The following is a 22,331-nucleotide window of genomic DNA, read 5'->3' as shown; positions in this document are numbered from 1 at the left end:
TTAGGACTCGGCCAGCTTGGTCAGTAGTGGTGACACCGAGCCACTCTTGGTGATGGTCATTGAAGTCCCCCACCGTTCCTTCACTGTCGCTGGGCCAAAATCCTGGAACTCCCTTCCTAACAGCACTGTGGGTGTACCTTCCCCACATGGACTACAGCGGTTCAAGAGGGCAGCTCACCACCTGCTCAAGGGCAATTAGGGATGGGGAATAAATGCTGGCCTCGCCAGTGATGCCCACATCCCATGAACGAATATAAAAAAAGACATATCTGCCCTTTCCAATATGGGTAAAATGGCCAAAAAGATTTAAAATAATTGTTGCAGCTCTAAAGTGAGAGGAACACACTGAAAGTAAAGGTTGACATTGGAAACCCAATCCAAGAAATTGTCTCTGCACCATGAAAAGATTATATAGAATTCACAGCACAGAAACAGACTCTTGGGACATACAGGTCCAAGCTGGTGTTTATGTTCCACACAAGCCTCCTCCCACCCCTCTTCATCTCACCCCATCAGCATATCCTTCCATTCCTTTCTCCCTCAATGTACTTAACTAACTTACCCTTTATATGCATCTATACTATTCACCTCAACTACTCCCTGTGGTAGTGAGTTTCACTCTCTGGGTAAAGACGTTTCTCCTGACTTCACTATTAGATTAGTGGAAATCTTGTAGTTAAGGCCCCTAGTTTTGGTCTCTCCCACAAGTGGAAACATCTCCCTGCTATTGAACCCCTTCATATGTTTGAGGCGCTTTACATTTTTAGGACATTTCGTGATGTCACCTGTTGAACGGTCAAAACCAATTTATGTAACAGAAGATGTCACAATTGGTTTGAGGCTTTTATGAAACAATAGGGACTGTTGCCTGCAGTGAGAGGAGACTTGGGGCTGAAACCCTACTTTGTGTGTGTGTGTCTTGGAGGGGCATGTCTGATGATGCTGAAAGGGGCTGTAAAGGGCTGGAGGTGCGACAGACTGTGTTTGGGGAGCTGCTGGAGAAAATAGCTGTGAAGAGGTTGCTGGGTCCTGTGTACCGCAACTGGGAGCCAGTCATTTACCACACTCTGTCGCACGTCCTCCGCCACATCGACACGCCGGGTTTTGATTCCCTCCTCTCCGAATACATTGCTTTCGTCCACCAGCCCTGCAACAAAAGGAGCTTCAGCTTCTATTTGGAGTTCACCGAGATCTGCATCAACACTATCCTGTACTGGCTGTTTGCCCGAAAGCTCAGTCCCGCGTTGGTGCAAAAACTATTGGAGAGAACTGTCAACTACCTGGGAGATAGAGGCAACCAGCTGGGATTGATCTGGAGGTAATTTACTGGGAAGTGCTGACAATCTTTTTGTAAACTTCCATCCAACAATCCATATCTGACGGTGCTTTTGTGTGTAGATCGTACATTGCCCTTATTTTTAAAAACTTGCATTTATGTTGCACATTTCACAAAATCACAGAGTGCTTAACAGCCAATGAAGTACTTTATTAAAGTGCAGTCACTGTTATAATGTAGGAAATGCAGCAGACAATTTGTGCACAGCAAGATCCCACAAACAGCAATGAGGTAAACTGACCCGATAATCTGACTTCAGTGGTGCTGGTTAAAGGGATAAATATTGGCCAGGGGAAGAACTGCCCTGCTCTTTCTCAAAATAGCAGCCAAGGGATCTTTTACACTACCTGGGAGGGCAGACAGGGCGCAGTTTAACATCCCATCCAAAAGAATGCCCCTCAGACAGTGCAGCACTCCTTCAATGACTGCACTGGAGCATCACCATCGATTTTTATGTTCAAGCCTCTACAATAGGACTTCAACCCACAATCTTCCAGCTGTGAAGCGAGAGTGCTGCTCACTGAGCCACAGTTGACAATGTCATAAAACAATCCAAATCTGGCCATGTTTTTGATGTTGATTGTGTATTAAATATATTTTACTGCATAATACATTTACAGTTAATTATTACACTCCTGTGAAGCACTTTGTTTTCCTGTGTTGAAGGAACTATATAAATGCAAGTTGCTCTTTTTATATTGATTACCTGAGTCTTACACAAAAAATAATTATTGGCTCGCGGTTTTATTTGTGGCTTCTTGGGTTTAGAACAGTGCAACAAAAGAAAACCCACTGGGACTATTCCAAACACAATTAAACCCCACAATGTGAGATTCAGCCTGCTATTTATTCTGCAGCTGAGAACATAGCTGTTGTTTTCACTTCCAGCCAGCCTGGCTCCAGCTGGAATACTTCTGCCCAATGGAAAGCTCTGCAGACATGTTCTTACAGGCCTAGACAGAGCATCCCTGCCCACAGCTAATACATTGAGAGTTCGGAAAGGAAGTCATGTACTCTGCGAGGGATCCTCCCCCCTCGTCTCCCCAGCACTGTTTAAATCAGCAGCAAAATCATACTTTGAAACAGCACAGAGGAGACGATTCAACCCATCATGCCTGTACTGGCTCTTTGAAAGAGCTATTGAATTTGTTCCTTCCCTGCTTTTTCCCTGTAGCTATAGTCATTTATGGCATAGAAGGAGGCCATTTGGCCTATCAAGTCCATGCTGGCTCTCCGCGGAGCAATCCAGTCAGTCTCACTCCTCCACTCGATCCTCGTAGCCCTGTAAGTTTATTTCCTTCAAGTGCCCATCCAATTTCCTTTTGAAATCATTGATTGTCTCCACTTCCACCTCCCCCGTGGGCAGTGAGTTCCAGATTATTACCCTTCGCATCCCCCCTGCATCACTTGCCCAAAACCTTCAATCTGTGTCCCCTAGTCCTTGTACCATGAGTTAATGAGAACAGTATTTCCTTGTCTGACTTATCTAAGCTTGTCATAATCTTGTACACTTCTCTTGAATGTCCCTTGATTTCCTTTGTTCTAAGGAGAACATATCCAGCTTTTCCAACCTAACCTTGTAATTAAAATCCCCACCCCTGGAACCATTCTGGTAAATCTCCTCTGCACACTCTCTAGGACCTGCACATCCTTCCTAAGGTTTGGTGACCAGAACTGGACACAATATGCTAGTTGGCGCATAACCAGAGCTTTATAAAGGTTCAGCATAACTTCCCTGCTTTTATACTCTATGCTTCTATTTATAAAGCCCAAGATCCCATATGCTTTACTAATCACTTTTTAAATATGTCCAGCCACCTTCAAAGATCGATGCACATGCACCCCCAGGTCCCTCTGTTCCTGCACACTCTTTACAGCTGCACCATTAAGTCTATATTGCATCACTCTATCTCTTCTGCCAAAATGCATCACCTCATACTTGTCTGTATTAAATTCCATTTGCCACTTGTCTGCCCATTCCTCTCGACTATCTATGTTCTATTGCAGGCGGTTCGTATCATCCTCACTGTTTGCCATTCCTCCAAATTTGCTATCATCGGCAAATTTTGAAATTCTACTCTGTATTCCAAGATCCAAGTCATTTTTATCTAACAAAAAAAGCAGTGGTCCCAGCACTGACCCTTGGGAAACACCACGGTCTACCATCCTCCAGTCTGAAAAACAACCATTTACCACGACTCGCTATTTTCTGTGCTTGAGCTGATTTTTTTTATCCAATTGGACACTAACCCTCCTATTCCATGAGCTTCAATTTTGTTAACCAGACTTTTATGTGGTACTTTATCAAACACTTTCTTAAAATCCATGTTGACAACATCTACCGCATTTCTTTCCTCAACCTTTTCTGTTAGTTCATCAAAAAATTCTATTAGATTAGTCAAGCATGATCTGCCTTTTACAAATCCATGTTGGCTATCCCTAATTAACTCAAGCCTCTCCAATTGCTTGTTGATTCTTTCCCTGATTATTGTTTCTAAAACCTTACCCACCACTGATGTTAAACTAACTTGCTTGTAGTTGCTAGGACTGTCCTTATACCCTTTCTTGAATAAGGGTGACACATTTGCCACTCTCCAATCCTCTGGCACATCCCCCATATCCAGGGAAGATTGGAAGATTATGGAAAGCCCTTCCGCTATCTCCACCCCCACCTCCTTTAGCAACCTGGGATGCATCCAGACCAGATGATTTATCTACCCTAAGCATAGCCAGCCTTTCCAGTACCTCCTCTCTCAATTTTTACCCTATCCATTGCCTCTAATCTCTTTCCTTTACCAATATTTTGTCAGATTCCTCTTCCTTAGTAAACGCCGATACAAAGTACATTAAGCATTCTAGCCTTGCCCTGGGCCTGTAAGCATATATTACCTTCTTTGTCCCTAATAGGCCCCAACCCACCTTTTACTACCCGCTTACTATTTACATAGAAGATTTTTTTAGTTCTCTTTTTATGTTGGCTGCCAATTTACTTCCATATTCTTTTTGCCAGTCTTCTTTTCCTCTTCACCTCCGCTCTCAACTTATTGTCTTTGGTCTGGTTTTTACTTGAAGAATTCACCTGACATGCATCACCTGACATGCATCATACACCCTCTTTTTCTGTTTCATCATATTCTCTAGCTCCCTCGTCATCCAAGGAGCCCAGTTTTTGGTTTCCCTATCTTTCGCCTTTGTTGGAATGTACCTAGCCTGTACCTGAAGCATCTCTTCCTTAAAGATAACCAATTTTTTTATTACAGTTTTTCCTGTCAGTCTTTGGTTCCATTTTATCCTGGCTAGTTCCCTTCTCATTGCATTGAAATTAGCCCCCTTCCAATCTAGCCATTCTACCTTATAGTGTTCCTTGCTTTTCTGCATTACGAGTCTAAACCTTATGATACTCTTACCCACGTGCTCCCTTAGACACTAGGTCCACTTGGCCCACCTCATTTCCCAAAACCAGATCCAGCAATGCCTCCTTTCCAGTTGGGTTGAGAACATGCTGATCAAGGAAGTTCTCCTGAACACATTCCAGAAATTCCTCCCCCTCCTTTCCCTTTACTCTTACATTATCCCAATCGATATTTGGATAATTAAAGTCCTCCAATATCACCACTCTATAGTTCTTGCACATCTCTATAATTTCCCTGCAGATTTCCTCCTGTCATGCAGACCCCCACCTGCCAAGAATGAAGCATATCAATTTTGTCATATGAACATTGATTTTAAACTGTTGTTGGAGTGAAGAAATGATTTATTTGAAGAACACCAGACACTGGGCTGGAAGGACATTTGTACACTGAGACGCTGCTTGTGGAGACAAAGGATTATTCCTTGCTCCAATTAACCCAAATGTATTTTGATCACCAGACATTGAAGGTGTAAAGAAGCGCATTCCGGGCCCTGCGAAGATGATACAATCCACAGAGCCAGGACTGGTTAAACCAGCTGGTCACATGACTAACTGGCTGGTCCAGGTTTTTTGAACTAGCCATAGGACAGTTTGAATTCAGAAGGCGGTGTGCAGCAGAAGCTGGAACAAGGAAGCCTCTCTCCTTCTCTCTCACTTTCTCCCAAGCCACCGGACCCACGGAAGACACGTAAACCTCAAGAGAAAAAAGATTCCTACATGGGAACAAGTTGTAGCGTGAACTGGGCCCCAACGAATTGCAAGACTTACCGGCAACCAAAAACTCCACATTGAACTTCAAGGACTGTAACTAGCAGATATTGCCTCAAACCTTTCCCCTTTATTCCTCCTATTTTTTTTATTTCGATCTGCATGTGTGTTTATCACGTATGCATGCTAGCATGGTCATGTTGCATATTCGTAGTCGTTAACCGGATTAGAGTTTAAGATTAATAAACTTGTACCTTTCTTGTTTAAATCTAAGGAAACCTATTTGATTTCTTTGCCTTACAATTAGAGCAGTGAACAAGGATTCAGTAAGGGGGAGCTAAAAACACGGTGTTTTAAAATTAAACCCTGTTACAGTTATTCCAGGCAAAGGCTGAGAGGGAACCCCTAGACCCCTTCTCACCTGGTCGTAACAGAAATTTGGGGGCTAGTGTCTGAGAGTTTACCCAGAGACAAATGAGATATTGGAAGTGGGAAGCCAAATTGATCCCAAACAAAACAGAAAAGATTTCAATACAGGTTTTCTTGCAGTTATGTGTGCTAGAATACTAACATGTCTGCTACTGAAGCTAGGGTGAAGTAACTTGGGATAAGTTAAAAGCACTGTCTATGGAGGAGTTGAGGAAAATGACTGAGCAATATCTGATCACTGTATGTGGCAAGGCTAGAAAGTCTGAACTCTTAAGACTAGTGGCCAACCATTTTTCCCTTGAATCTGAAGAAGCAGAAGCAGGGTTAGAAGTAGACTCCGACAGGGTATTGCTAGCAAAGATACAGTTGGAACAGAGGAAACTTGAATTTGAGGAAAGAGAAAAAGAGAGACAGGAGAGAGAGAAAGAAAGAGCCTTCCAGAAGGAGCATGAAGGATAAGGGCGAAAGGAGAGAGAGGAGAAAGAGAGAGAAGGAGAGAGAAAAAGAACCTTCCAGAAGGAATGCGAAGAAAGAGCGCTGAGACGACTTGAGTTAACTAGGAGGCGACGAGGATGGGGATGTAAAAGGGGTGGGGGAGTTACATTACTGGTTAAGGAGAATATCACAGTTGTGAGAGATGGTGCAGGAGGGAGGGGTTCAGATTTTTGGGACATTGGGACCGGTTCTGGGGGAGGTGGGACTATTACAAATTGGATGGTCTACACCTGGGCGGGACTGGAACCAATGTCCTAGGGGGTGCTTTTGCTAACGCTGTTGGGGAGGGTTTAAACTAATGTGGCAGGGGGATGGGAACCAAATGAGGAGGTCAGTGGACAGTAAGGAGGTAGTAACTAAAGCCTGTAAGGAACTAGATAATGAAGTCAGCGTGACTAAGGAAAAGAGTAGACAGGGAGCAGATGATGAACGCAAAGGGACTGGTGGTCTGAGGTGCATTTGTTTTAATGCAAGAAGTGTAGTAGGTAAGGCAGATGAACTTAGGGCCTGGATTAGTAGTTGGGAGTATGTTGTTATTGCTATTACTGAGACTTGGTTGAGGGAAGGGCATGATTGGCAACTAAATATCCCAGGATATCGATGCTTCCGGCGGGATAGAGAAAGAGGTAAAAGGGGTGGAGGAGTTGCAGTACTGGTCAAAGAGGATATCACAGCTGTGCTGAAGGAGGGCACTATGGAGGACTCGAGCAGTGAGGCAATATGGGCAGAACTCAGAAATAGGAAGGGTGCGGTAACAATGTTGGGGCTGTACTACAGGCCTCCCAACAGCGAGCGTGAGATAGAGGTACAAATATGTAAACAGATTATGGAAAGATGTAGGAGCAACAGGGTGGTGGTGATAGGAGATTTTAATTTTCCCAACATTGACTGGGATTCACTTAGTGTTAGAGTCCAGATGGCGCAGAATTTGTAAGGAGCATCCAGGAGGGTTTTCTAGAGCAGTATGTAAATAGTCCAATTCGGGAAGGGGCCATACTGGACCTGGTGTTGGGGAATGAGCCCGGCCAGGTGGTTGAAGTTTCAGTAGGGGACTACTTTGGGAATAGTGATCACAATTCCGTAAGTTTTAGAATACTCATGGACAAAGATGAGAGTGGTCCCAAAGGAAGAGTGCTAAATTGGGGGAAGGCCAACTATACCAAAATTCGGCAGGAGCTGGGGAATGTAGATTGGGAGCAGCTGTTTGAAGGTAAATCCACATTTGATATGTGGGAGGCTTTTAAAGAGAGGTTGATTAGCGTGCAGGAGAGACATGTTCCTGTGAAAATGAGGGACAGAAATGGCAAGATTAGGGAACCATGGATGACAGGTGAAATTGTGAGACTAGCTAAGAGGAAAAAGGAAGCATACATAAGGTCTAGGAGGCTGAAGAATGACGAAGCTTTGAAAGAATATCGGGAATGTAGGACCAATCTGAAACGAGGAATTAAGAGGGCCAAAAGAGGTCATGAAATATCTTTAGCAAACAGGGTTAAGGAAAATCCCAAAGCCTTTTATTCATATGTAAGGAGCAAGAGGGTAACTAGAGAAAGGATTGGCCCACTCAAGGACAAAGGAGGAAAGTTATGTGTGGAGTCAGAGAAAATGGGTGAGATTCTAAACGAGTACTTTGCATCGGTATTCACCGAGGAGAGGGACATGACGGATGTTGAGGTTAGGGACAGATGTTTGATTACTCTAGGTCAAGTCAGCATAAGGAGGGAGGAAGTTTTGGGTATTCTAAAAGGCATTAAGGTGGACAAGTCCCCAGGTCCGGATGGGATCTATCCCAGGTTACTGAGGGAAGCGAGAGAGGAAATAGCTGGGGCCTTAACAGATATCTTTGCAGCATCCTTAAACACGGGTGAGCCTGACGTCAGTGGTAGGGAAGCTGCTGGAGAAGATACTGAGGGATAGGATCTATTCCCATTTGGAAGAAAATGGGCTTATCAGTGATAGGCAACATGGTTTTGTGCAGGGAAGGTCATGTCTTACCAACTTAATAGAATTCTTTGAGGAAGTGATAAAGTTGATTGATGGGGGAAGGGCTGTAGATGTCATATACATGGACTTCAGTAAGGTGTTTGATAAGGTTCCCCATGGTAGGCTGATGGAGAAAGTGAAGTCGCATGGGGTCCAGGGTGTACTAGCTAGATGGATAAAGAACTGGCTGGGCAACAGGAGACAGAGAGTAGCAGTGGAAGGGAGTTTCTCAAAATGGAGACGTGTGACCAGTGGTGTTCCACAGGGATCCGTGCTGGGACCACTGTTGTTTGTGATATACATAAATGATTTGGAGGAAAGTATAGGTGGTCTGATTAGCAAGTTTGCAGACGACACTAAGATTGGTGGAGTAGCAGATAGTGAAGGGGACTGTCAGAGAATACAGCAGAATATAAATAGATTGGAGAGTTAGGTAGAAAAATGGCAGATGGAGTTCAATCAGGGCAAATGCAAGGTGATGCATTTTGGAAGATCCAATTCAAGAGTGAATTATACAGTAAATGGAAAAGTCCTGGGGAAAATTGATGTACAGAGAGACTTGGGTGTTCAGGTCCATTGTTCCCTGAAGGTGGCAACGCAGGTCAATAGAGTGGTCAAGAAGGCATACGGCATGCTTTCCTTCATCGGACGGGGTATTGAGTACAAGGGTTGGCAGGTCATGTTACAGTTGTATAAGACTTTGGTTCGGCCACATTTGGAATACTGCGTGCAGTTTTGGTCGCCACATTACCAAAAGGATGTAGATGCTTTGGAGAGGGTGCAGAGGAGGTTCACCAGGATGTTGCCTGGTATGGAGGGCGCTAGCTATGAAGAGAGGTTGAGCAGATTAGGATTATTTTCATTAGAAAGACGGAGGTTGAGGGGGGACCTGATTGAGGTGTACAAAATCATGAGAGGTATAGACAGGGTGGATAGCAAGAAGCTTTTTCCCAGAGTGGGGGATTCAATTACTAGGGGTCACGAGTTCAAAGTGCGAGGGGAAAAGTTTAGGGGGGATATGCGTGGAAAGTTCTTTACGCAGAGGGTGGTGGGTGCCTGGAACGCGTTGCCAGCGGAGGTGGTAGACGCGGGCACGATAGTGTCTTTTAAGATGTATCTGGACAGATACATGAATGGGCAGGAAGCAAAGAGATACAGACCCTAAGAAAATAGGCGACATGTTTAGATAGAGGATCTGGATCGGCGCAGGCTTGGAGGGCCGAAGGGCCTGTTCCTGTGCTGTAATTTTCTTTGTTCTTTTTGTTTGTACTGCGGGAGGACACCTTGGAGGGGTCATGCAGCGAGGCAATATGGGTGGAGCTCAGGAATAGGACGGATGCAGTCACGATGTTGGGGGTTTACTACATGCCTCCCAACAGCCAGCGGGAGGTAGAGGAGCAGATATGTAGATTTTGGAAAGATGTAAAAGCAACAGGGTTGTAGTGGTGGATGATTTTAACTTCCCTATATTAACTGGGTCTCACAGTGCTAGGCTCTTGGATGGGGCAGAATTTGTAAGGAGCATCCAGGAGGGATTCTTGAAACAATATGTAGATAGTCCAACTAGGGAAGGGGCCGTACTGGACCTGGTATTGGGGAATGAGCCCGGCCAGGTGGTCGAAGTCTCAGTAGGGGAGCATTTCGGGAACAGTGACCATAATTCCGTAAGTTTTAAGGTACTTGTGGATAAGGATAAGAGTAGTCCTCGGGTGAAGGTGCTAAATTGAGGGAAGGCTAATTATAACAATATTAGGCAAGAAACGAAGAATTTAGATTGGGGGCGGCTGTTTGAGAGTAAATCAACATCTGACATGTGGGAGTCTTTCAAACGTCAATTGATTAGAATCCAGGACCAGCATGTTCTTGTGAGGAAGAAGGATAAATTTGGCAAGTTTCGGGAACCTTGGATAATGAGGGATATTGTGAGCCTAGTCAAAAAGAAAAAGGGAGCATTCGTAAGGGCTAGAAGGCTGGGAAAAGACATAGTCCTTGAGGAATATAAAGAAAGTAGGAAGGAACTTAAGCAAGGAGTCAGGAGGGCTAAAATGGGTCATGAAAAGTCATTGGCAAACAGGATGAAGGAGAATCCCAAGGCTTTTTATACGTATATAAAGAGCAAAAGGGTAACCAGGGAAAGGGTTGGCCCACTCAAGAACAGAGAAGGGAATCTATGTGTGGAGCCAGAGGAAATGGGTGAGGTGCTAAATGAGTATTTTGCATCAGTATTCACCAAAGAGAAGGACTTGGTGGATGATGAGTCTAGGGAAGGGAGTGTACATAGTCTGGGTCATGTCGTTATCAAAAAGGAGGAGGTGTTGGGCGTCTTGAAAAGCATTCAGGTAGATAAGTCCCCAGGGCCTGATGGGATCTACCCCCAGAATACTGAGGGAGGCAAGGGAAGAAATTGCTGGGGCCTTGACAGAAATCTTTGTTTCCTCATTGGCTACAGGTGAGATCCCAGAGGAATGGAGAATAGCCAATGTTGTTCCTTTGTTTAAGATGGGTAGCAAGGATAATCCAGGAAATTATAGGCCGGTGAGCCTTACGTCAGTGGTAGGAAAATTATTAGAGAGGATTCTTCGGGACAGAATTTACTCCCACTTGGAAACAAATGAACATATTAGCGAGAGACAGCATGGTTTTGTGAAGGGGAGGTCGTGTCTCACTAACTTGATTGAGTTTTTTGAGTAAGTGATGAAGATGATTGATGAAGGAAGGGCAGTGGATGTTGTCTATTCGGACTTCAGTAAAGCCATTGACAAGGTCCCTCATGGCAGACTGGTACAAAAGGTGAAGTCACACGGGATCAGAGGTGAACTAGCAAGATGGATACAGAACTGACTCGGTCATAGAAGACAGAGGGTAGCAGTGGAAGGGTGCTTTTCTGAATGGAGGGCTATGAATAATGGTGTTCCGCAGGGATCAGTGCTGGGACCTTTGCTATTTGTAGTATATATAAATGATTTGGAGGAAAATGTAGCTAGTCTGATTAGTAAGTTTGCGGATGAGACAAAGGTTGGTGGAGTTGCGGATAGTGATGAGGATTGTCAGAGGAGGCAGGATATAGACCGGTTGGAGACTTGGGCAGATGGAATTTAATCCGGACAAATGTGAGGTAATGTATTTTGGAAGGTCTAATACAGCTGGGAAGTATACAGTAGATGGCAGAACCCTTAGGAGTATTGACAGGCAGAGACATCTGGGCGTACAGGTCCACAGGTCACTGAAAGTGGCAACGCAGGTGGATAAGGTAGTCAAGAAGGCATATGGCATGCTTGCCTTCATCGTTCGGGGCACAGAGTATAAAAATTGGCAAGTCATGCTGCAGCTGTACAGAACCTTAGTTAGGCCACACTTAGAATATTGCGTGCAATTCTGGTCGCCACACTACCAGAAGGACGTGGAGGCTTTTGAGAGGGTACAGAGGAGGTTTACCAGGATGTTGCCTGGTCTGGAGGGCATTAGCTATGAGGAGAGATTGGATAAACTCGGATTGTTTTCACTGGAACGACAGAGGTGGAGGGGCGACATGATAGAGGTTTACAAAGTTATGAGTGGCATGGACAGAGTGGATAGTCAGAAGCTTTTTCCCAGGATGGAAGAGTCAGTTACTAGTGGACATAGGTTTAAGGTGCGAGGGGCAAAGTTTAGAGGGGATGTGCAAGGCAAGTTTTTTTACACAGTGGGTGGTGAGTGCCTGGAACTTGCTGCCAGGGGAGGTGGTGGAAGCAGATACGATAGCGACATTTAAGAGACATTTTGACAAATACATGAATAGGAAGGGAATAGGAAGGGAATCGAGGGATATGGGCCCCGGAAGTGCAGAAAGTTTTACTTTAGACAGGCATCAAGATCGGCGCAGGCTTGGAGGGCCGAATGGCCTGTTCTTGTGCTGTACTGTTCTTTGACAGAGTAACCCCAGTGAAAGCATGGCCAACATGGAGGAGCGTAATTCAGGGCTGGGTACAGGACTGTTAAAACTCTCCCAACTGATCCCAAAATTAAATGAGGGAGACATGGAAGCATTTTTTGTGTCTTTTGAAAAACTGGCAAGGCAGTTAAAGTGGCCAGCTGAGGCTTGGACTCTGTTGTCACAGACCAAATTAGTAGGAAAAGCCCATGAAGTTTATGCCATGTTGCCAGATGAGAGTTCATCAGATTATGAACTGAGAAAAATGCTATCCCTGGGGCATATGACTTAGTGCTGGAAGCCTATCGCCAAAAGTTTCGAACCCTCAAGAAGCAAGCTGATCAAACTTACCTGGAGTTTACGAGAAATAAGCAGCTGGCTTTTGACCAGTGGCTGAGGGCTCTTAAAGTACAGCTCAGCTATGAAAATCTGAGAAGTAATTTTGTTAGAGGAATTTAATAACTCTCTCCCGCTCTCCATGAAGACAATTGTAGAGGAACAAAAGGCTCATGAAGCCCAGCAGGCAGCAGTCCAGGCCAATGAATTTGCTCTCATTTATAAGTCGGCTTCCCAGGGGAAAACCTTTCCTAATCACCCCCACAAATCCGAAAAGGACAGAGGGTGGGAAGGTGATAGAAGCCTAAGCAGTCCTGGGAGAGAAGGAAAAGCAGGAGACAGAGGAGGCCCTCCTCCAGCCAAAAAGGAAGGTGCTTTAAGTAGGAGTGAGACCCGGAGACCTGTGTGCTAAAGGCTGGCTCGGATCTGCAAATGAATGACCTGAGCGCAACTCGGCCCGAGTCCTTTCATTTTTTCCCGTGCCCGACCTGACCTGACTTGACCCGACCATCAGTTAACCAACCTTCCATTTTTCACTTTGTTACTTATCTGCACAAGCTTAAAAAAACTAATTTAACAACCTTCCTAGTCCAAAACGTACGTTAACATTGGACCCACTTACCAGAGGCGGTGATAGACCATGTCCGACCCGGCCAAACCTGACCAGAGCCTGAATGCCGGACCCAGAAGAGCGACCTGAACCCAACACGTCATCGGGACCCGTCGGGATCGGGTCGGGTAGCCATGCTCGACTGTGTGCTTCCATTGTAATAAAGCAGGGCATTTACAAGTTGACTGCTGGAAACTAAAGGGAAAACCTGTAGAGTTAATCAGGGCACACCCGCTCAGTGTGGAAGTGACCCTGATGGAAAGCACAGCAGAACAAGCTGTGGCTTTAACTGCAGTAAGAGTGAGAACCAGGAAGTCTGCTGCTGTAAGTGCAGGAAAATTTAACAGAATTCCTGAAGGTTATCAGGGTTTTGTGTCTGAAGGGAGAATAACCCCATACCCCTCAAGTGGGGTAAGCAAGCCCATAGTAATCCTCAGGGACACAGGGACAACTAGATCCCATATACAGGGTCAAGGCCTGACCTTTTCCCCAGAGAGTGCAGTAAACTCCAGAATGGTGGTGAATGGTATTGGAGTGCAGCGTATGCCTGTACCTTTACAGTGGATGCACTTGGAGTGCGACCTATTTTCTGGACTGGTGACCAGAGGGATTGTCCCTAGTTTGCCTGTGGATGGGGTTGACCTGTCCTAAGTAATGATCGGGCAGGGACGAAGGTGGTAGATTCCCCAGTAGTGAAGGAGAGACCGCAGGAGGTCAGAGAGACAGGGCAGTGGCAGGAGACGGTCCCCTGCAGTTTCCCTGGATGTGTAATGAGTGAGGCCATGATCAAACCAGCTTCCCCAGAGGAGACTGAATTGGCACTGCAGGCAGATGACCATGAGGTCTGTCTGAGACTTTGGAAAGTTAGAAGACCCAAGGAATGAGTTAAATGGATCTTCCCTAGCTAAGGCTCAGCGAGCTGACCCAGTACTGAGAGAGTTAGCACAGACTGCCCAATCTGAAAGTGAAGCAGAGGGAGTCCCTGATTGCTACTATTTAAAGAATGAGGTACTGATGAGGAAATGGAGTTCTCCTCACAGATCTGAGAGCAAGGAGTGGACAGTGGTTCACCAGTTAGTGGTGCTGCAGAGGTACCGGAGAAAAATATTAAGAATGGCCCATGAGATTGCAGTGGCTATACACGTCAGTAAATGAAAAGCCAAAGCCCGCATATGACAGCAGTTTAACTGGCCAAAACACCACAAAGATGTGGTGGAGTACTGTAGGAGTTGCCATGTATGTCAGATTGAGGGGATAATCCAACTTCCAGTGAAAACTGCACCCCTAAATCCTGTATCAGTGTTCAGAGGACCCTCCAGCAGAGGGCTGGTAAACTGTAAGGGACCCCTGCTGAGAACAAGAGGGGGCAGGCAGGCATAAGGCTGGCAACAGGTTAGAAAGGAACGGGGAAAAAGGGATAAAGAGGGCAGGTTAAAGGAAGTCTGGGAGAAATCCCAAATGGAAACCCCTACTGTTCAGTCAGCCAACCCTGAAATATTTGAAAAGTTAGACCCCACTTCCTCCTGTGTAAATGCAGGCATTAGAAGCACCCCAACAGAGTGGCTAACAACATTTACAGGAACTTGCAGAGACAAAGAAAGTCCTCAAGAGGGCAGAGAAACCTTGAAGGTGATGCCTCATCAAGTCGAAGTGCCACAGGGGCGTGCAGCAGAATCTGGATAAATACCTGCCAGCAGGAGTATCCCAGAGGACAAAGGGAAGATTAACAAAGAATCTGTCCCCACAATCAGGAAAAAAGAGAACCCTGAGGTGAAAAGCCCTTGCATGGCTCATCAAAGCACTGAAAGAGAGTTCAGAGTGGAACCGCCCACTGCCACAACCCCAAGCAGAACTCCAACGTAGGGCTAATTAAATCTAACGCCCCCACCCCTGCAGACCTCAACAAGAACAAAGACACCTTAGGCAGCCATAGAAATGTGCAAACTGAAAAAAAGAACTTCCTCAAAAACCACATGTTTACTGGGATGCCTAAAGGGCAGTTTAATGCAGCACTGCTACACAGAAAGGACAGGCTATAGCAATTATTAGGGTTCTGAATGAATGAGAGAGATGCATGTGTGTTTTCCTGTTCTTTTCTCTGTAGTCCCTTTTAATGAAATGTTCTTTTTAAAAATTGCATTTCATTCCACTGGGTGTGGAGGTGTCATGCAGACGCCCACCTGCCAGGAATGAGGCATATTAATTTTGTCATATGAACATTGATTTTAAACTGTTGCTGGAGTGAAGAAATTACTTGTTTGAAAATCACCAGACACTGGCCTGGAAAGACATTTGCATACTAAGAGACGCTGCTTGTGGAGACAAAGGACTATTCCCTGCTCCAATTAACCCAAATGGATTTTGATCACCAGACATTGAAGGTGTAAGGAAGTGCATTCCAGACCCCGCTAAGATGATACAATCCACAGAGCCAGGGCTGGTTAACCAGCTGGTCACATGACTAACTGGTTGGTCCAGGTTTTTTGAACTAGCCACAGGACAGTTTGAATTCAGAAGGCAGTGTGCAACAGAAGCTTGAACAAGGAAGCACCTCTCTCTCTCTCTCACTCGCTTTCTCCCAAGCCACTGGACCCACGGAAGACACGTAAACCTCAAGAGAGAAAAGATTCCTACATCGGAACAAGTTGAAGCGTGAACTGGGCCCCAACGAATTGCAAGACTTACCGGCAACCAAAAACTCCACATTGAACTTAAAGGACTGTAACTAGCAGATATTGCCTCAAACTTTTCCCCTTTATTCCTTCTACTTTTTCTGATTCTATCTGCATGTGTGTTTATCGCGTATGCATGCTAGCATGGTCATGTTGCATATTCATAGTTGTTAACTGGATTAGAGTTTCAGATTAATAAACTTCTATCTTTCTTGTTTAAATCTAAAGAGACCTGTTTTCTTTTCCTTACAATTCGAGCAATGAACAAGGATTCAGTAAGGGGGAGCTAAAAACACTTTTAAAATTAAACCCTGTTACGGTTAAACCAGGCAAAGGCTGAGAGGGAACCCCTATACCCCTTCTCACCTGGTTGTAACACTCCTCTATCCCTCTCTCACGATTTGGAGGCCTATAGAATACCCCCAGTATCATGATCATACCCTTTTTGCTTCTCAACTCAACCAAATAGATTGTGTCCATGTCCCCTCAAGGACATCCTCTCTTTCCAACACTACAATGTCTTCCCTCATCAGTATTGCCGACCCACCTCTCTTTTCCCTTCTCTATCTTTTCTGAACACTTTATATCCGTGCAATTTGTTTCCTTTAGATGTTTTATCCAATTTTCTTTCGAAAGTTTCCTTTTGAAAAATCTGCTTCCACTGCCCTTTCAGTATTGCATACCAGAATGGAATAACTCACTGCATAAAAAAGTTTTCTTCATGACTCCTCTGATTCTTTTGCCAATCACCTTAAAACTGTGTCCTCTGGTTCCTGGCTATTCTGCCATGGGAAACAGTTTCTCCTTATTTACTCTATCTAGCTTCCTCTTAAATGCACCTATGCTATTTCCCTCAACCACCCCTTCTGGTCGTGAGTTCCATATTCTCACCAATATCTGGGTAAGAGTTTCTCCTGAATTCCCTATTAGATTTATTAGTGACGATTTTATTTTAATGATCCCTAGTTCTGGTCTCCCACACAAGTGGAAACATCTTTGATAGAACCCTTCCTATGAAGCAGCATGACTAACTGTTACTGCTGCCAGTCATATCAACAATGGAGTTCTGCCTCACACATCTTTGTTGCTACATCTGTAATAAGCTCCTGGTCAGAAATTCAGATGAAGACCATAAATCAAACGTCCACAAGAAACCTAAATTGACGATGTTCCCTTTTTACATGGTTTTCACAAAGACAATAAATGGTGTGACTTTAAAAGCAAATGCAAGAACCATCATCAATTGTATTCAATTGTGCCTTGATCCTAAGCTCTGGAATTCCCACGCTAAACCTCTAACTCTCTGCCCCTCTAAGATGCTCCTTAAAAACCTACCTCTTTAACCAAGCTTTTGGTCACCAATCCTAATAGCTCCTTATATGGCTTAGTGTCCAATTTTTGTATGATAATCACTCCTGTAAAGTGCCTTGGGACATTTTGCTTTGTTAAAGGCACTTTAGAATACAAGTTGTTGTTGCTGCTGTTTATTATAAGCTCCTGGTCATATCTAATGCCTGCAACTCCGTATGTCTAAGTAAGGCAAAGAAGAAAACATGCATGACAAAATCATGCTGAAGATAATTCCCCTTTTTACACGGTTTTCAAAATAATAATAAATGGCATGACTTTAAATACAAGAACCATCATAACATTTACATTTCTAAAAGAATGTTAATTTGTGTATTAACGTCCTGTTGGGTCCTTTGCTTCGAACAACATGCGTCATTTTAAAGTGATAAATCATATAGTAAATTGTAGAAGCCAGTTTTAAAATGTCATTATTAAGTGGGTTTCTGAATTTCCTGTTTGCGTTTCAGAACCTTCACACCAGTGTACAATCCAAGCCCACTGAGCGGTGTGACCCCCTTACACTTTGTAGCTCAAAACAGGCAGTCAGATATTCTGAAGATTTTACTCCAGTATGGGATACTAGAGAGGGAGGACAGTCCCATGTCCACAATCCTCATCATCCTCTTCTACCCAACACCAGTAGCCAGGGTGCATGACCTTGAGTCAACACAAATAATAGAGGAGGCAAAACTGTGTCTCGGTTTATGCGTTAGAGTGACGTGTCACATACATATCGCACAGATTAAGGTACGTTCTGTTGGTGGCTATGCAAGATATACAAGGACTCATTTTTTTGTTTGGAGCTAACATGTTTGTTTTCTCACAGTCCAAAGGCCATATTTAATACACGGATCCATTGTGCTTCAAACCCCCGCTTGTGACAGCTGTGGAAGCTATAAGATTACAGCAATTTTAAAATTCTCAACTTTGTGTTCAAATACCTCTATCCCTGCACACCCTCCCCTCCCTGTCTCAGTAACTTCCTCCAGCCCAACAACCTTCCAAGATTTTTGCGCCACTAAAATTCTGGCCTCTCGCACATGATTAAGGGAAGGGGCAGGAGGTTTAAAGGGGATTTAAGGAAAAAAATGTTCACCCAGAGGGTGGTTGGAATCTGTAACACACTGCCTGAAGGGGTGGTAGAGGCAGGAACTCTCTCAACAGTTAAGTAATTAGATGGGCACTTGAAATGCCATAGCATACAAGGCTACGGGCCAAGTGCTGGAAAATGGGATTAAAATAGATAGGTGCTTGATGGGTGGCACAGACAAGATGGGCCGAAGGGCCTGTTTCTGTGCTGTATATCTCTAACTCTAACACTGATTTCCATCGCTCCATCATTGGCGGTTGTGCCTTCAGCTGCTGGGAATTCCCTCCCTAAACCTCTCTGTCTCTGTCCCCTCCTTTAAGATGTTGAATTGGCAGATAGCCAATCACCAAAATAAGGAAGCAGGAGGCAGTCACTGATCCACAACTGTTTTATTCACACTCCACAGTTCCATACACATACCAGCTCTCACTCTTCCCTTCTGGACTGACTCCCTGTCCAAAAGTAATTCCCTAACTGGCGAAAACCCAGCCCTTAAATACAAAGTGCAATGAGCATCACCTGCTCGCTATTAACTCTGAACTAAGCCCTGGTTAATTAAAGGGACCAGCATGTTCAACATTGTCATAAGACACTCATTAAAGCCCAACTCTTTGACCAAACTTTTGGTTGCTTGTCATTTTAATATCTCCTTATGTGGCTTGGTATGAAATTTTGTTTTGTAACGCTCTGGTCAAACACTTTGAAATGTTTAACTACATTAGAGGTACTATATAAATGCAAGTTGTTGTTGTTATACGTCCAATCGTTCCCTCCTGTGCACTGGGGGAATGATTAGTTCCCAGATGTAAAGAAGAGGGAATTACATTGCCCGGGGAGTTCTGGAGCTTCTCTCAAAAGTCAGGACGGGTGGGGGTGGCAGGTATCATATTGTAATTGTACAGAAATAAGGGAAAACAGACCCAACAGAATGTCCCATCTCATCTTTCTCTGGGGACACCACATGATCTGAGTTGAGGGAAGCCTGGCACTAGCCCTTCTCGTGACTCAAATTCCCAATCCAGACTGGATTGTTTTTATTTATTTTATTTTTTTATTTAGAGATACAGCACTCAAACAGGCCCTTCAGCCCACCAAGTCTGTGACGACCAACAACCACCCATTTACACTAATCCTACATTAATCCCATATTCCCTACCACATCCCCACCATTCTCCTACCACCTACCTACACTATGGACAATTTACAATGGCCAATTTACCTATCAACCTGCAAGTCTTTGGCTGTGGGAGGAAACCGGAGCACCCGGCAGAAACCCACGCGGTCACAGGGAGAACTTGCAAACTCCGCACAGGCAGTACCCAGAACTGAACCCGGGTCGCTGGAGCTGTGAGGGTGCAGTGCTAACCACTGCGCCACTCATTGGAGTCTGCTCTCCAGCGAGGAGAGAGAGAGAGTGGAATATCGGGGCTGCATTCTCCAAGCTTCAAAATAGGTGATATAAATTCACTGTCCTACTGATGTGTTTAGAAATCATGGAATGATACAGTAGTTAAGATGATCATTAGTTTGTTGTGCCTGTGCCAGTTCTGTCCAATTTAGTCCCACACTCCGGCTTTTCCCCATAGCCCTGCAAATTATTCCTCTTCAAGTACATGTCCAAATTTTGAAAGCTCCTACAGAATTTGATTCCACCACCCTTTAGGTAATGTGTTCCAGATCTTAACAAACCTCTCGGTTAAGAAATTTCTCCTCATTTCCCCTCTAGTTCTTTTGTCCAAATCATTGGCCTTTGGTTAATAATCCACATGCCAGAAAAGCAGCTTCTTCCTGCTTGCTCAATCAGAATCCCTCAACATTTTGAACACATCTATTAAATCTCCTCTTAACTGTCTCTGTTCGAAGGAGAACACCACCAGCTTCTCCAGTCTCTCCCATAAGAGAAGTCCCTCATCCTTGATAGCATTATCTGGGAAGTAAGACAGGGAGAAACAGAGGTACCTCTGTGGAGATAGGGAGAGAGAGAGAGGGGGAGACATTTTATTTGTTCTTGGGCTATGGGCATTGTGAACAAGGCCAGCATTTATTGTCAATCGCTAACTGCCTTTGACAAGATGGTGGTGAGCTGCCTTCTTAAATCGCCACATTCCTTGTGGTGGAGTACACCAAAAATGCTGTTAAGTAGGGAAAAACATTGAGAGGGAAACACAGGTGGAGAAAGAGAATGACATGTGGGTGTCAGGTGAGGACTGGGTTGGGGCTTTGCTGTGTTGCCACTCATGAGTGAACTAACATATGTAAAGTCTCGCAGGTTAAAACTGTCCTCTAGGCTAGATACCAGAGAACATCCAGTGTCTGTAGAGCCATTCCCCAGCAAAGATCAACAGCTTGCACTTATGTAGCACCTCTAACATAGTAAAACATCCCAAGCCACTTCACAGGAGTGCAAATCAGACAAAATTTGACACCAAGCTATTTAAGGAGATATTAGAGCAGACAACCAAAAGCTTGGTCAAACCAAAAGTGGAAGGCTTTAAGAAGCATCCTAAAGGAGGAGAAACAGGCAGAGAGGTTTAGGGAGTGAATTTCAGAGCTCAGGGCTCAGGCAGCTGAAGGCACGGCTACCAATAGTTAAAATTGGGGATCCTCAAGAGGCCAGAATTGGAGGAGCACAGAAAACTTAGAGGGTTTGGGACTGAAAGAGATCACAGAGAGGGCAAGGGTGAGGACATGGAAGGATTTGAAAACTAGAAAGAGAATTTTAAAATCAAGGCATTGTCTGACACCTTCAGGAGAGGAGGAGGAGGATATACTGGTGGGAAAAGATACCAGAAGGATCTAGGTTGTATAAGATGCAGATGTCAGTATAACTCATACTTCTTGTTGCTTCTGTTTGCAGGCGTATATTAGTTTTAGACGGCAACCTCTCATTTCTAACTGGTTCGATTACATTCCTGTGACAAGATATCAAGAGCCGTGCGAGCTCATTCACCTCTGCAGAATGTCTATTAGAAAGTGCTTGCTAACCAACGGTGGGCTGCCTAGAGGAATATCCTTGCTGCCACTCCCCAAATCACTTCAGAATTACTTGAACTTGGAAAGATAAAGGTGGAAAAATTTCCCTCCTCCCCACCTACCTCTCTCTTGGCTGCAAGCCTGTTTTAACAGATTGGGGACGGGGACAACAAAGAGAAGAAAAAAAACCCACCCTTCAGGAGAGAAAAAAGAACCGATTCATTATTACAACATTTACATCGCGTTCTATCACTTCACAACATGCAATAAACTCAGAATTTGCAGCAATTTTTGCAATTTTATTGTTTCCTTACCAACCCTTTAGAAAAGGCTTTCAAACCTTTCACAGAAACTACATTTATAGTTAAAATTCAAAAAGCAAATCATTTACAAACTTTAGATTTGTACCTCAGTCAAACTTCTGATAAAACACTGGCCCAGAATTTTATGGAGTGCGGCAGCCAGTGGCATGCGTCCAGTTCATTAGGACATTTCCCCTTAGCCCTCAGCTCAAATATAATTTGTGCCATAACTTGCTGGAAGTGTGAGCTAATAACGGCGCAGCGAGGGCAACAAGGCACCTGGGACCTTTGTGAATGATGGGACCTCCTTAACCAATGAGATTTAAGGATTTAGAAATTAAAAGAGGAAGGACTAAGAAATAGAGAGTATTAGTGTGAAATCAAGGGCAGAAAGAGAAATGTGGGGGCGGTGGGGTGGGGGGTGCGGTTGGATTAAGAGAGAGAAGGCAGAAAGGAAAGTAATAAAATTTTAAAAAATTAAAATTTATTTAGTAGTTTAAAAATCTCCAATAAGTTACTACCTGCAAGAATGAAACCCCAGAGTTTCAATTGTTCCACTTCTGAGCCAGAGAAATTGAAAAGCATGTCTGAAATATAAATCTTCTCATTACTTAAGTAACTAACTTTCTTTAGCGAGTTTAATGGGTAATTAATGCGCAAATCCAGCAACTTTGTGAAACTCACAGGGAGGTTGAGGGTAAGTTACCATTTTCATGAGGCTAACA

The 22,331-nt window shown here is 44.3% G+C and overlaps 1 protein-coding gene across 1 annotated transcript; it reads left to right on the top strand.

Annotated features, from left to right (window-relative positions):
* The first annotated feature begins 811 nt into the window (after positions 1–811).
* Positions 812–21,503, top strand: LOC137372470 (ankyrin repeat and SOCS box protein 17-like). Its single transcript, XM_068036329.1, has 3 exons — positions 812–1,318; positions 17,709–17,988; positions 21,189–21,503. The coding sequence occupies exons 1-3, from the start codon at positions 930–932 to the stop codon at positions 21,393–21,395; spliced, it is 876 nt and encodes a 291-aa protein (XP_067892430.1). The 5' UTR covers positions 812–929; the 3' UTR covers positions 21,396–21,503.
* Positions 21,504–22,331: the final 828 nt, after the last annotated feature.

This window comes from Heterodontus francisci, chromosome 8 (assembly GCF_036365525.1).
Source record: "Heterodontus francisci isolate sHetFra1 chromosome 8, sHetFra1.hap1, whole genome shotgun sequence".
NCBI lineage: Eukaryota > Metazoa > Chordata > Chondrichthyes > Heterodontiformes > Heterodontidae > Heterodontus > Heterodontus francisci.
The sequence above is the reverse complement of the archived record's forward strand: the minus strand, read 5'-3'. Positions and strand labels throughout refer to the sequence as shown.

What these genes read in the sequence shown, in the direction of transcription:
- LOC137372470 (XM_068036329.1), top strand. Translation starts at nt 930, where the DNA reads ATGTCTGATGATGCTGAAAGGGGCTGTAAAGGGCTGGAGGTGCGACAG. An exon ending in CAGCTGGGATTGATCTGGAG is followed by an intron (nt 1,319 to 17,708) that starts GTAATTTACTGG and finishes TTTGCGTTTCAG; the next exon opens with AACCTTCACACCAGTGTACA. An exon ending in TACATATCGCACAGATTAAG is followed by an intron (nt 17,989 to 21,188) that starts GTACGTTCTGTT and finishes TTCTGTTTGCAG; the next exon opens with GCGTATATTAGTTTTAGACG.